This window comes from Amphiura filiformis, chromosome 11 (assembly GCF_039555335.1).
Source record: "Amphiura filiformis chromosome 11, Afil_fr2py, whole genome shotgun sequence".
NCBI lineage: Eukaryota > Metazoa > Echinodermata > Ophiuroidea > Amphilepidida > Amphiuridae > Amphiura > Amphiura filiformis.
Genome location: NC_092638.1, coordinates 21074781 through 21091071, shown reverse-complemented (window position 1 = coordinate 21091071; position 16291 = coordinate 21074781). Strand labels below are relative to the sequence as shown.

At 37.7% G+C, this 16291-nt stretch overlaps 1 protein-coding gene and 1 long non-coding RNA gene across 2 annotated transcripts; one reads left to right on the top strand and one right to left on the bottom strand.

Moving 5' to 3' along the window:
- Nucleotides 1-5239: 5239 nt before the first annotated feature.
- LOC140164538 (development-specific protein LVN1.2-like) lies at nt 5240-15374 on the top strand. Its single transcript, XM_072187840.1, has 6 exons — nt 5240-5443; nt 8970-9139; nt 10360-10444; nt 11843-12025; nt 13530-13630; nt 14338-15374. The coding sequence occupies exons 1-6, from the start codon at nt 5332-5334 to the stop codon at nt 14380-14382; spliced, it is 696 nt and encodes a 231-aa protein (XP_072043941.1). The 5' UTR covers nt 5240-5331; the 3' UTR covers nt 14383-15374.
- On the bottom strand, nt 15172-15741 carry LOC140164541 (uncharacterized). The gene is made up of 3 exons (XR_011860538.1): nt 15634-15741; nt 15381-15546; nt 15172-15290 (listed from the first exon to the last, which is right to left on the bottom strand). It is a non-coding gene; the product is annotated as an uncharacterized lncRNA (long non-coding RNA).
- Nucleotides 15742-16291: the final 550 nt, after the last annotated feature.

The following is a 16291-nucleotide window of genomic DNA, read 5'->3' as shown; positions in this document are numbered from 1 at the left end:
AACCAATGTTTCATATCTGAAAAAAATAAAACCAATTGTATTTAATGCCTGTTGTTGCAGTTACGGGAGTATATTTTTGAAGACATGAAAGGTTCATAGAAGAGTGAACGATTACTTATGTTGCTGTCTTCAGAACGTTGTCATTCATGCTGATGAATTAAGTTTATTATTGAACCCGTTGCTATAAAATTATGATAACTCTGTAACAGTGAAACCGCTTGTTATCTACTGAACTTTACAGTATAGTGAACCCCATGCTATCTACTGAAGATAGCTTTGTAGCATTGTGAGATGACGCGCTATCTACTATAGATAGCTTTCTAGCATGGTGAAGCATGTGCTATCTACTGACGATAGCTTTATAGCATGGTGAAGCATGTGCTATCTACTGAAGATAGCTTCATAGCATGGTGAAGCATGTGCGATCTACTGAAGATAGCTTTATAGCATGGTGAAGCCTGTGCTATCTACTGAAGATAGCTTTATAGCATGGTGAAGCCTCTGCTATCTACTGAAGATAGCTTTATATCATAGTGAGGCCTGTGCTATCTACTGAAGAAAGCTTTATAGCACGGTGAAGCCTGTGCTATCTACTGAAGATAGCTTTATAGCATGGTGAAGCCTGTGCTATCTACTGAAGATAGCTTTATAGCATGGTGAAGCCTGTGCTATCTACTGAAGATAGCTTTATAGCATAGTAAAACCTGTGCTATCTACTGAAGATAGCTTTATAGCATAGTAAAACCTGTGCTATCTACTGAACATAACTTTATGGCATGATGAAGCCTGTGCCATCTACTGAATATAGCTTTATAGCATGGTGGAGCCTGTGCCATCTACTGAAGATAGCTTTATAGCATGGTGGAGCCTGTGCTATCTACTGAAGATAGCTTTATAGCATGGTGAAGCCTCCGCTATCTACTGAAGATAGCTTTATAGCATAGTAAAACCTGTGCTATCTACTGAAGATAGCTTTATGGCATGATGAAGCCTGTGCCATGTACTGAAGATAGCTTTATAGCATGGTGGAGCCTGTGCTATCTACTGAAGATAGCTTTATAGCATGGTGAAGCCTCCGCCATCTACTGAAGATAGCTTTATAGCATAGTAAAACCTGTGCTATCTACTGAAGATAGCTTTATGGCATGATGAAGCCTGTACCATGTACTGAAGATAGCTTTATAGCATGGTGAAGCCTGTGCTATCTACTGAAGATAGCTTTATAGCATGGTGAAGCCTCCGTTATCTACTGAAGATAGCTTTATAGCATAGTAAAACCTGTGCTATCTACTGAAGATAGCTTTATGGCATGATGAAGCCTGTGCCATCTACTGAAGATAGCTTTATAGCATGGTGGAGCCTGTGCCATCTACTGAAGATAGCTTTATAGCATGGTGGAGCCTGTGCTATCTACTGAAGATAGCTTTATAGCATGGTGAAGCCTCCGCTATCTACTGAAGATAGCTTTATAGCATAGTAAAACCTGTGCTATCTACTGAAGATAATGTTATAGGATATAGTGAACCTATTATTACTATTTACCGAAGACAACTTTATAGTCAATTGAATCCCGTACTATTAAACTCGTGACAGTGAATATCCCAATCCTATCTAGTATGCTGAAGATATGAAGCTTTGTAGCAAAGAGAACTATGTGTTGTTTATTGTTTATTTTCATAGTGTTTACAAAGTAAACACACCAAATGTTTACAAAGTAAACACATGTGCATTTACTTTCTAAACACTATGAAAGTAAACTTGTTGAAATGTTTAGAATCTAAATACTCTCATGTGTTTATGTGTTTTCTTTAGTGTTTAGGTGTTCTGGTGTATGAAAAATGAAACACCTTGCAGTGTTTAAAAAGTGTTACAGAAACCCTAAACACTTGTATTTACAGTGTATATGGTAACTCTCCACACACACACACACGCGTGAATCCCCTATACAATGGTAGACATCCAATTCCAATATTCATCATAAATATAATTATAGTCGAACTCTTTCGTAAGAGTTCGTGTGTTGTCAAATTACATCATGATTAAATTGGTGACATTTACGAGTTTGAATTAAAATACCCAAAACCATAGTTTAGTACTAACACGTGTTAAAGTTCTACCTGCTCATAACCATAAAGCAAAAACACGACAAAGACATAATATGAAATGTAAATTGAACTAGACCTCCCTGAGTAGCCTCCAACATTTACTTTGATATTTTTACATCAATAATATGGAACGACCTTTGCATGGTTATAGAGAACAAAGCAAAAGTTGGATGACGTCCCATACAAAAGTCCTTTCGTTAGGGCGAAAGTCCTTTCGTTAGTTGTAGGGAAAGGGCTCAAAAAGTCCGATTACGTTTGTGAAAAAAAAACCAAGTTAGGCCTAAAACATAGTTGATCATTTGCTTTTCAACATTTTAAATTTACGTTATAGGGAGGGTAGGGATCAGCCTTATAGCGAAAGCACTTTTGTTTATAAGAAGTCATCGAACATTTGGTTTGTTCCTTTAATTGAGCAATGATTATAAAAATGAATAATGTTGCGGACCAATTTTATTTTACACCATATCATTATCAGTGACGTAACCAGGACCTTTGCAGGGGGACAAAGGTGGTCGAGGGACATTTTTTTTTTTTTTGAATTTCTATTTTGTGGAAAGCTTGTTGACCCACAGACGATGGTTTGTATATAAGAGATTGTGCTTATTTTAGTATGAGCTTGGAACGGTCCATGGGTTTCCCATAGATTAGCATGTGTACCTCACGGACCAACTTGAGTAAACAAACAAACAAATAAACAAACAAACAAGTCATTTACCTGTTTTTCGAAGCTGTGTTCATACTCCAGTCGCCAAAATGAGCGACCGTGCATTTAGACTGGGCATTTTTTTACAGTAGCGTAGCCAGGAATTTAACGTGAGGGGACAAAGTTTTTCCCATTTTTTAGTCATTTAAGGGTGTACTACACCCCTGACCAATCTTGTGCCTATTTTTGCATTTTTCTCAAAAATTATAGCGCATAGGTCACAAGTAAGATATTTCTATTATAGGGGCAAGGACTACAACAACTGCACTGGAAATTCAGCAACTCAAGGCAAGTAGTTATTGATTTATTGATCAAATATTGGTTTTCCCTCATTTTTGACTGTAATGACTCTACAACTGTTGTCTGTGCTGAAATAAAATTTCCAGTACAGTAGTTGTAGTCCTTGCCCCTATAATATACATATCTTACTTGTCACCAATGTGCTATAATTTTTGAGAAAAATGCAAAAATAGGCACAAATTTGGTAGGGGTGTAGTACCCTTAAAGGACCCTTTACTCTTTGTCGTCCCCATTTTATCCCTGAAAATTTTCTGGGGCAGCCTCCCGGTTCCCCCAGCTACGCCCCTTATTTTTTATCTCTTTAATTTCGCCACATACAGTAACAAGAAAGAGTAAGTTAAGCTCATTAAATTTCAACGTGAGTAAGCGACTGGAAATATACGATGACTGTGTAAGGGACCGTTCACAAACACTTGTAAGGGGGGGTCTGATGCAAAGGGGGCCTGAAATTTTTGACCCTCCTAAGGAGGGGGCCCTGAAAAAATGACCACAAATTCTCCTGGAGTTTATATGTTTTTCTACATGTATGGGGTTGACCCATAATTTTCACGTCAAAAAAAAAAGGGGGGGCTGCTAGGCCTGTAAAGGGGGGGGGGCGAAAAAATTTTTCGATGCAATTGTTTTGCCTCATGCCCCCTTACAAGTGTTTGTGAACGGTCCCTTATCACGAGGAAAGCTAATTTTACTCATTGAATTGACACGAAATGAAATGATACTAAAATAAATAGTGTTGGGGGGGGGCGAAAAAAATTTTTCGCAACGAATTTTTTTTTTGCATCAGGCCCCCCTTACAAGTGTTTGTGAACGGTCCCTAATCACGAGGAAAGCTAATTTACTCATTGAATTGACACGAAATGAAATGATACTAAAATAAATAGTGTGGAAGCAAGGTCACCCTGGATTGTTTGCTTTCGTCAATAGGAATATAGGGTGTCCCAAAATGACGTGGCTTAACCATGTTAACGTCTTAACGTATCTAGTTCCAGGCGCGTCCCCTCCTTTCCTGGTCGGGATGGGGGGGGTAAACTACGTTTCTTCCTGTTTTGGTGGGGTCAGGGATGGCGATAAAATGTCCCGATGTGCCTCATTTTGGCCGGGCCGGTATTTTATTGGTGGAGGATGGGGGTATCTTTTTTACAACAGTTTTCCTATGGATATATTGTCGGGGGCATGATCTGTTCCCTTCCTAGTCCCCTGGGGCTCCCCGGGTCTTCCCCGCTGGCTGCGCCACTGAACAGTTTCTATGATATCGTATTTTTTTTTAAACTTCCACCGTTGCACAAATAAAATATTTACGGACCGTTCACAAACACTTGTTAGGGGGGCCTGATGCAAAAAGAGGCCCTACATTTTTTTGACTCTCCTAAGGGGGGGGGGGGCTGGGACATTTGAGTTTATATATGCTTTTCTATGGGGTTGCCCCACAATTTTCATGTCAAAAAGGGGGGAGCGGGCCCGAAAATTTTTCGCGATGAACTATTTTCATCAGCCCCCCCCCATAAGTGTTTGTGAACGGTCCCTTAGTCGTCAATGTTGTTGCACTGAGGTCTGCTAGCCTTTGGCGTGTAATCGTTTTAAATTTGGTCACCCTTTTGTGATTATTAACCTTGAACTTTGAAACGTAGCCTATATAATTATCGAGTTGATTTGAATACAGCGCCGTAGCTTAAAATTTACGTAATTTGCACGGCAACGTTGTGCGTACCCCGGGGTGCGTACTGCTTTAATAGTGAAATAGACTTATCCCGTATTTGATTGACAGTTGCGGGTGGGTATTTTCAGTACACCAAATTTCTTCAGGATGGCGGATATTCGGACCCTCTCCAGCAAAAATACAGCTTATTTAGACAAAGTCAACATGGGGTCATTGATTACAATATTTTCCCAGCATATTGAGCTTAACACCTCAGCTACTTGGTTTTATTAAATTATGGAAACTAGAAACGACCACATGTGATTCATCGTTTAGATTTTTGTTTACAGAACGATAAAATATATGCCGGCATCACTTCTTCCACGTTTGCGCAAATGACTCAGTCAAAATAATCAATGCGCAAACATTCGTGTGGTATGGTTTGTTTAAGAGATTGACACACGTGTGGCAGTACTCATATAGTATGAATATTATTTATACTCGAGAATCTTAGTGCATTTAGCTCAGTCTCCATTCTTCCGCAAGCCTCATATTTTTATTTCCAGCGGTAGTGTGTTCTCCTTATAAACATGCTTTACATACTCTTAATAATTATTGCAGTCGTTACCACAGCGACGGCGATAGCCCAGGCAGCAGAGCCAAAGAAATGTTGCTTTCCTGATCAATATACCGTCTTAAAAGGTAAGTGTTTATTTCTACAGTCCATGGTTTGATTTGAACACCAAATGAAGTAGAGTTTTATCATGTTTATGCTGATATACAGGGTGTAACAATAAAATTTATACAATTGCATTTTGACTTCTCAGGAAAAAACTAAAAGAGTTATAGCACAAATGTTATATGCATGCAATACAATCAGTAATATCTTGGCTAAAAGAAGACGTTTAGTTGCTTATTTTACTAGATTGGCTTCAAAATTTATGTCCAATTATTTAAATCGTCCAGAAAACGTGTTGGGCCACTTTTGCCATGTTTGCGTAGATATTCTTATCGTGCATTAAACATCAAAGAACTAACCCAAAAGAATTATTATAAGTGGTGTTTCTTCATAGACTCTTCATATAGTGAACTTAATAATAATATGATAAGGTATTTCTTTAAAATCTATAATAAAGTCATGAAATTTCTTTCAAATTATCTTATAAATAAAGTTATTTCTCATATCCCTGAGATATCATTGGTAAAACTGAGAACAGTTTTTGCATCCGAATGTACAAAACGATAAAATTTTGAAATCAGCCTGGCTTCTTCTAGCTGTGCTGGTGCGGCCACTATTGCCAGCATGTCTGTTAATAAATTCTACATATTTCTCATAGTTATATGTAATTATATGCCTTGATGGAAGACGTGTGAGTTTGGAAAATGACCTATAAACACTCTTATGGTTTCTGCTTTACTCCATGTGCTACCGAATGTCACAACCATAAAAAAAAATACGCTCTTCCAACGTGAATTGAAGGTGTTGAGCTGCAGCCACGATTTTTAATAGGTGGGATTGTTATGTCAGTGCTTAGTTGTGACTTTCAAAAACTCAAGGAGATATTCTATTATGTAATCATTTCTACCAGTTCGAATACCCCATTGTTTAAAACTACCGTCCAACTGGTCCATGGTTCAACTCTATTCAGTCACTTTTGTAACACTTAGACAAAAGTGGCCCAAGCGGTTTTAAGACTAGGTTACATAATTGGCCATATCTTTACTTGTCGGGTTACTTGTATACCATCAATATTATTGGAACAAAGCTTATCTGGTGGCTAAAGAAATTATCTTGATGGTCATATAAATATCAAACCAACAAAATAAGCGGCATACTTATGTCATTCTATTTTCAAAATTGTACAAATTTTATTGTTACACCCTGTATAAATAGAGGACTATGGTCTTGTGCTTGTTTTAAATTGGTAGATTCGATCTAGTCACTAACTATAGAAGCCATTTTCCGAGGGGCGGAAAGACACAAAATATGTGTCGTATGACCTATGACCCTGATAAACAACACGAATTACTCCATGTGGAAGTTGTTGAGATTGCTTGTGAGTTTTGTTAATGAAATTCCTATTTTGTAACAACATGTAACACACCAAAACATAAAGATCGACTATCTAATGACTTCATAGTCTACAATGATCCTAAATTTACCATTATCTGCGGAATCCTTTCTGTTCAAACACAGTGTTCGGCGAAGCTGCCAAATAATTCAACACTGATGGTCATGTGATGACCTTCTTCAATCCGGGTCTCTGTGGACCCTACCACTTCTTAATAGGTATGCTACAACTTAGAAATGAATGAGGTGATGGGATCGCCCGGGGATCGCCCTACGCCGTCTGGGTAATTTGTCAATCAAGTCAATTACCACCCCTATAGCCGAGTGGAATTAGTAATATCATGAATATGCTAATTCTGACCTGTTGTGACCTCCCCCTCCTTCCCATATTGCATTGCGCGATAAACATGGACGACTGCGAGTGAAAAATTCGGCGTGCTCACCGATTTCATGCCTAAAATGTGTAAGAAATAATCATCTGATTTCAATATGGAATCAACAAGAAGAAACCGTAATCACCTCATATACGACTAGAGACAATTTCAGTACAATAGTAAGTGTGCGTAATTGCTAACGAAGATGAATTAAAAACCGGTAACCAACACGTTAAGGATGCACCTCCGTGTACATTACATAACCACTCAGTCTCTCCCTGATAGTCATATAACGACCAAATGATAAATGACGACTATCATGGAAGACTGAGTTCCGCAGTCTAGATTCGATCTGCAAGAGCGCAACGACAACCGTTTGTATTTTGATATAGATCGTTTCGTCGTGAGTCGGCTTCGGCGCATGAGAATCCGGGATGGGTGCTCGGGTTCATTTCCCGACGGTCTTCGTGGCAACTTCAAGGCCAAGAATCTATTGGTTGTGGTGGCTTTTGGCAACATCTTTAAATTCAGACCAGCTCATGAGTGCAGTCGTGAAAGAGCTTATATCCCGGCCATACGGTACAGGGTGTCCCAGAAGTCTCAATAGCATTTTGAACCGTCATATCATATCATTCCCAAGGATTGCCCGAGGGGAAATCAAAATACACAATTGGAAAGAATAAATTGATGCAATTATTTAGATTGTAGGTTGCATGTCAAATTTTGTGTCACAATAATTGCACGAAATTTCTCCATGCAAAGACAAGTTCCCTGGTATTTATTCCGGGGTCGGTGGTTTAAACAATCTGCGCAGTGATTCATTACATGTTGCAATACAATATGTGTACATTTAAAGTCACATTATAACATTTTCATACAATATAGATTGGCATTTCTTTGCCATAAACTGTCAGATATACCCCCTTTTATTTTTGAGGCAAAGCAAAGAAAATTGGAATTTACTACCAGCGCCGATGTCGCCAATAGGCCTAAGTATCACTCCTTCGGTGGTGTTATGGTACTACGATCCTTTGTTGTATAGATCACCGTCCCGCACGCAATGTGCGTACTGTGTTATGAACGTATGCGTAGTGTATGCGTAATTCCATCGTAATAATAAAACGACGGTTCCTGCGTTTTAATCTAAATCTTGGATTTTGACAACTACAGCACCTAGAGTCTTGATTTTTGCTGGATAAATTGGTTTGTTAAAGTACAATATAATCGTGTAAAAATAAGAATTTTGAAAAATATTGAGGGCGTCCTCCTCAGCAAACGTTATAATATGGCTTTAAGGGGGTACTACACCCCTGGCCAATTTTGTGCCTATTTTTGCGTTTTTCTCATAAATTATATCACATTGGTGACAGGTAAGATATGTATATTATAGGGGCAAGGACTAGCTGCAAATTGCACTGAAAATGCAGCAAATCAAAGCAATTGAAGTATTGATTTATTGATTTATTGATCAAATATTGGTTTTCCCTCATTTTTGACTATAACTCCACAACTGTTGTCTGTGCTGAAATAAAACTTCCAGTGCAGTAGTTGTAGTCCTTGCCCTATAATATACATATCTTACTTGTCCCCAATGCGCTATAATTTTTGAGAAAAATGCAAAAATAGGCACAAAAATGGACAGGGGTGTAGTACCCCTTAAGGTAATGTTGAAGCTTGACAGCCTAGCCTCGGCCCCGGGCCTCGGCCTCATGAGTTCATGAAGAAAATCCTCAAGACATGAACCAAAAAATTAATTTTATGTGCCCTTACTTTTGGTTTACAGGTTCTACAATAGCCACCTTTACAGAAGAAACGAAAGCTCCACTGGCTTTATATGAGGCACAGGACATTGCATTCGACTACACAAATGGCCGGATCGGATATTATGCTAATTATACATTCTTTTCAGGACAAGACTCCCAGAGCACTAGAGTAGTGGAAGACATGGCGAAGGTAAGGCGAATCCTGTTCCGACGAAACCAGGAACATCATAATGACGATGTACCGTGACTCCATAACCTAAGTCATTTTTTGCCGTTTTGAGAAAAAGGCAGTAAAAATGAAAAATGACTTTTTGGGTATGATGGTGAGTCTATTATGTTTTTTGTTGTCAGTATCTCGAAAGCATTGCAAACGACCCCGTGAAGCAGAGGAACGCCCAAATTGACATAAAACAGAAATGGCCGCTTGTGCAGGGCTCAAATTTTCTATATACTTTTTTTGAATCCTTATGATGAGAGGAATACATTGGTATGGGTTTTACCGATCGACCAATATTATTTTAAAATTTAAACCCTGTACATTATAAACGGCCATTTTTGTTTTATTTATACGGACCACAATGGCTTCAACCCAATGGCATAGTTCAATATTACCTTAGTGCAAAATTTGACCTCAAGTTGCAGAGTTTTTGTGCTCAAAATTTTAAAGGTCATTCAATGAATGTTCAAATGTATTGGGGTAAACTACTGTGCCCTGATAGATGAGCATGTTGTGGATCCAAGTGTATGCAAACTAGCATTGTCCCCTACTTCCTTTTTGATAATATTTTAATAGAAAGGTCTTTTATAGAGATGAGATAGTTAGCTGCAATAAAAACGCCGATGTCCCAATTTTGTCTAGGACAAACCAGACTTGTACCCGAGTCCACCTCGTCTGAATCCTAACCGTTAGCCGAGCAGAGTCTTTTTTGTGTCCGAGTCAGAGCCGAGTCTGAGTTCGACAAAAAGACTCGAACGATACATCACATGGGTCAAACGTACGTTTCACCATCGTATAAGCCCAATCGGCATTGAAACTTCCGGTTTTTGGAGCAGTTTTGGGACACTTTGACCTCTGTCATATCGGGAAAATTACTAAAATTATTAGGCTAATTAATTTATTATTGTCATAATCTTGTCATTAAAAATATTTAAATAATTGATTTATAAAATAATTATGTTTCTTGGATTTGTTTTCATTCTTGTAAAACATTTTAGATTATATTTTGTATACACAAAAACCAATATTTCTGAATTTTCCCAATAGGTCAGAGGGCAAAGTATCCCAAAACTGCAAAAACTATCCCACAATGCATTGCAAATTTCCAATGCCGATTTGACTTATTATAGGCCCTAGTCATCTTTAGATTGACGTTTTCTTGATTTCTTGTATTTTTTATATCCCTCATGCAGAAACTGTTATGGGTAATTGATCCTATCAAAAAGCAATGTACAAAATCCAGCCTTGCCGACTTCAATACTTACAGATGCATACCAGGTAAACAAGAAATGTTCTTAAAATGGAAAGCATGAGTATTAACAGAACACTGTTGGTTATACAGGGTGTCCAAGAATGATCTATATCGGGAAAGTTGAATTTTGTTAGGTACCGTATATGAAATGAATACCGGTAGCATTGCTATTGGTCATATTGTTTTGAATTCTAAGTTCTACATATATTTATAGCTTTCTTAGCAATTGCAAATTTTGAAAATTGGAAGTTTCTGATAGAAGTTACAGAATATCGTGTAAAAATGGTGAATCCCAAGTTTTGACAAAACACCCTGTTTCAAAAACTGCAAAATTACTAAATATGAGGCCTTTGCGCTGTAAATTACATATTTTCAATAATATCAATGTCACGCCAAAACGAATCAAGCTTTTGAAACTATTCCAATGAAATATTATTTTGTAAATTAAATCAAATACTGGAATTAAAATTTGCAACTCACTTTGCTATTGATTTAATTTACAAAATAATGTTTTGAACTACTGGATGAATAATCTACACCAAGATATTCCAATGAAAGTATAGCAGAATAAGTATAGGTGTCATGTGTGCCATTGTATAACAAGTATTAACATTACACTGTTTGTGTTATGATATTTAAGGTGTCAAAATACGCAAAACAAAATTAACCATCTAGTCTAGACCTATTTATTATACCGTAAAACCTCGTCTACAAGCATATATAAGAGATTGATCTTACAATAATGCTTGTTTGTATATGCTTTGATCTGTAACTTATTTGCTTAAATTCCATAATGGCGCCTGGGATAATTTAGCTTTCATCAGAAGCACTCTATAAGCTTGTAGACGAGGTTTTACGGGACTCTACTTGACACAAAATAATATCAATGCCATCACACCAAAACGAATCAAGCTTTTGAAGCTATTCCAATGAAAGTATAACAGAATAAGTAGGTAACATGTGTGCCATTGTATAACAAGTATTAACATTAGATACACTGTTTGTGTTATCATATTTGAGGTGTCAAAATACGCAAAACAAAATTAACCATCTAGCCTAGGCCTATTTATTATACCGTAAAACCTCGTCTACAAGCATATAATAGATTGATCTTACAATAATACTTGTTTGTATATGCTTTGATCTGTAACTTATTTGCTTAAATTCCATAATGGCGCCTGGAATAATTTAGCTTTCATCAGAAGCACTCGATCTATATATGCTTGTAGACGAGGTTTTACGGTACTCTACTTGGTAATTAAGTGTCTTTAAGATATTGCTTTTGTTTTAAGTTTACCGATACTTTTTGTGCGCCGTATACATGATATAGGTCCTGGGCACTTCTAGTAGACTATAGAGTCCTCAAATATGTGTCTAATGAAACGGTGCACAATATTTTGAACAATTTCCATTTTTCAAAACAGAGAACGCAACTTACATCGGTAAGAGCTACTTTGGTGACAAGAGCCTGTATATGGACACATGGATGTTTAATACAACAGATTACTTGGAGACCGCTGGTTTATATAGCATAGCAGTAGATTCCAATGGATGCATTCCTATTGGGGATAGTTTCAATGGGAAGAGCACAGGTGCAGGAGTCACACGTGAGTCTCATAAATTTGTTGTCGTCAGTTCTGACTTTGTGTTCCTTGGCAAATCCCAAATCCCCCTTCAAAAAACAACTCCAATCCCACATTTCCCGGTCCCGAAATGAACATTATTTAATAATAATATTATAAGGAACCTTGAAAACGATACGGGCAGCTCTGTTCTGAAGGCGTTGAAACCTGGTAGTATCCTTTCCTCTACAACAACTTAAAAGCGCATTTTGCGTAATCTAGCTTGGAGAGGACGAGTGCCCGCATGGCATGCCTCCTTAGTGATGTAACGACGCATTTTCGACAAGTTTCATAAGATGAAATTGATAGACTTGCACACAGATGTTACATGATCAGACATGGTCATTGCAGAATCAAAATGAACACCCAAGTTCTTGATTGTGGATGAAGGAGGAGTGATTTCAGCTTCGCCAATCTGAATCTTTGTGTCCACATATTGTGGGGAGATGATATTTTGGGGAGATGTAATCCAAGTGGTCGTTTGTCCGAAAATGTCCTTGCCGTTACTCCTAATGGTTAAAGTGGAAAATTCGTTACTCCAAAAGCGTTTTATTCCCGACGAGTCATCAGTCCCAAAATTCCGAAGAGGCGTTAGTCCGAACATGGTATAGGGGTCATTACGGTATTTCTAGAAGCAAAAAAATCCTCTGACGATATTGCCGCGGAGAAACGACCCTTCGGATCAAAAACACGCGTGTGATGTTCGGAGCAATTATACCCTTTGGAGTAATACCTGCCAGAATAAAGACCTTCCGGATAAATGGCCGTTTGGATCAAAGACGTTTCGGAATCGGAATAGAATATGTCTACTTTTGGAGCAAAAACCATTCCACCCAAAAACATTGGGAACAAATATATACACTTCGGATATAGACCGCGTCACATCCTATGATCCTAGCTATTTGGTAATATTTTACGTGGCTTTCTGTGCAGCTAAAATATCAATTCTCGCTATTCGCAATAAGGGCGCCGCCAGCGGTTTGCGATGTAATCGTGATGTATCATGGGAAAAGGTCGACATCCAAGTCCGCGCAATACGAATATTACCATGCTATTACATAGGAACATGTGACAATATTTTTTAGTTTGTCAAAATAAAGGTGTTACACGCGAATCGATACTCAATAATACTTAATAATGTGATTTGAAATGTGCACAATTAATTTTTCTCTATCGATTTGCGTGTAATACCGTTATATTGACAAACTAAAAAATATTGTCACGTGTTCCTATGTAATAGCATGGTAATATTCGTATTGCGCGGACTTGATGTCGACCTTTTCCCATGATACATCACGATTTTCCCATGATACATCACGATTACATCGCAAACCGCTGGCGGCGCCCTTATTGCGAATAGCGAGAATTTTGCACGAATTTTGAGCATGCCTAATAATCCCTCCTCGTCTGGTTACAATTGTAGCGTTGAGGAGTAATTAAGCAGAAGCAGAATAATAATAGACCTATTAACGTATTTTTTTCATAACAGAAGACGTAGTTTCAACGAGTGGGTATACGAACTTTGAACTAGGTATTCGTGATCCTGACAAATACTTCAAGTTGCCTGACTACTGCAAACAGGTTAATAATGTGAGTATGGACCACAATGGCCTCATCCCAATGGCATACTCCAATAACCTCAATTAAACAAACATAGTGCAAAATTTGACCTCAAGTTGCAGAGTATGAGTTTTTGTACCCAAAGTTTCAAAGGTCATTCAATGAATGTACAAATGTATTGGGGTTTAAAAAATTGTGCCCTGATATATGAGCATGTTGTGGATCCGAGTGATGCGAGTAGTTTGATATAAGGAAGGGGTCTGAGGGATGAAATGGAGCCCCCATGTCCGTTGGAAAAGTGGAAAACCAACGGGGTTCTTTGTAGAACCAAAAAAGTTCTTAGCCAAGAAAATGGTTGTTTGTAGAAACTTAAGCTTGAAGAACCTTTAAGGAACCATTCAGAAAGAACCCTTACATGGTAAAGTAGAACATAATTAAAGGTTCTCATTCAACCAAGAAAATGATTTTTAGAACCAAAATGGGTTAACACTCCTTTTCACTTTTCTTAACTTTGTTACGTGTCCATGAATTAATGAATTAGAAAGTTCCTAGGCCTAATTAAATCTTTAAGGTTCTTTATAGAACTTTTCAAGGTTCTTTATAGAATTTAAACATTGCTTAGGGTGCTGTACACGGGACTCAAATGGTTCTAAGAGTGTAGCCAAACCAAAGGGGCGCATATTTGCCAATACAGACGATTTGCTAATTTGTGTTTCCCTATTGTGTTTTCTTTACAGGAACCATCCAAATTACTGGGGTTACTACAGCAGACCAAGTTGTAACAAGCTGATTGAATGGGTGTTATTTCTATGCATGGCACTTTGGAATCCTTGCCAAGTGTCATCCATGTCGTGCGTGCAACATTTATACATGAGTGCCCCCCCCCCCGGGATTTCATTTTTTTGTTACGAAAACCAGTATTGGCAATCTGCTTAAAGGAGGATTTTGTGATCCTAGCATCCTCTTTTTATGACATTTTTCAGTAGATATCCACGAAAAAGCTTATTTCCAAAATTTCAGTTGATTCCGATTTTGCGTTTGCGAGTTATGCATGATTATGTGTATTACACTGCTCCATAGACAATGTGTTGTAATTTCGTTCTGGTGCACCAGAACGAAATTCAAATTTAACGATATCTTTGATAAACGAATTAATCTGCAAGAAATATTTGGTACATAAACATTATGTAGCCAGAGGTATCCAGTGGTGTAAAAATCTCAACTTTTTTTGGGAAAAGTGGGGGGATGAGGCTGTGGATCACGAAATGCCCCTTTAAGACATGAAAGGTAGCATCATAACCAAGTGGGCGCTTTGTTATCTTCAGACTGTAGTTTCAAACACGATCATCTAATGAAATTATAGCTATAGAACTTTTAAACTAAACGTATGAAAATCAAAATGAACGTTGCTATCCACTAGATCTAGAGTAGCGACTATATTATCTACTGAAAATAACTTTACAGTAGGCTATATGAATCCATCTGAGCTGCTGAATATAACGTTGGTACACGGTAGAAGAGAACCTCTTGCTATCTGCTGATAACGTTGTAATAGTTAACGATCTGCTATCTACTGAAGATAACTTTGGTACACGGTAGAAGAGAACCTCTTTTTATCTGCTGATAATGTTGTAATAGTGAACGCTCTGCTATCTACTGAAGATAACTTTGGTACACGGTAGAATAGAACCTCTTGTTATCTGCTGCTGATAATGTTGTAATAGTTAACGATCTGCTATAATACTGTACATTTATACTTTGGTACACGGTAGAAGAGAACCTCTTTTTATCTGCTGATAATGTTGTAATAGTTAACGATCTGCTATCTACTGAAGATAACTTTGGTACACGGTAGAAGAGAACCTCTTTTTATCTGCTGATAATGTTGTAATAGTGAACGCTCTGCTATCTACTGAAGATAACTTTGGTACACGGTAGAATAGAACCTCTTGTTATCTGCTGCTGATAATGGTGTAATAGTTAACGATCTGCTATAATACTGAAGATAACTTTGGTACACGGTAGAAGAGAACCTCTTTTTATCTGCTGATAATGTTGTAATAGTTAACGATCTGCTATCTACTGAAGATAACTTTGGTACACGGTAGAAGAGAACCTCTTTTTATCTGCTGATAATGTTGTAATAGTGAACGCTCTGCTATCTACTGAAGATAACTTTGGTACACGGTAGAATAGAACCTCTTGTTATCTGCTGCTGATAATGTTGTAATACTTAACGATCTGCTATAATACTGAAGATAACTTTGGTACACGGTAGAAGAGAACCTCTTTTTATCTGCTGATAATGTTGTAATAGTGAACGCTCTGCTATCTACTGAAGATAACTTTGGTACACGGTAGAATAGAACCTCTTGTTATCTGCTGCTGATGATGTTGTAATAGTGAACGCTCTGCTATCTACTGAAGATAAGTTTGGTACACGGTAGAAGAGAACCTCTTTTTATCTGCTGATAATGTTGTAATGGTGAACGCTCTGCTATCTATTGAAGATAACTTTGGTACACGATAGAAGAGAACCTTTTGCTATCTGCTGATAACGTTGTAATAGTTAACGATCTGCTATCTACTGAAGATAACTTATAGTTTAAGCTTGTTGGATTTCGCGGTTAGTGGTTCTTGCTCAATATCATCATGATCATTGTTTTGTATTATAATAGCGTGCAAGAAAAC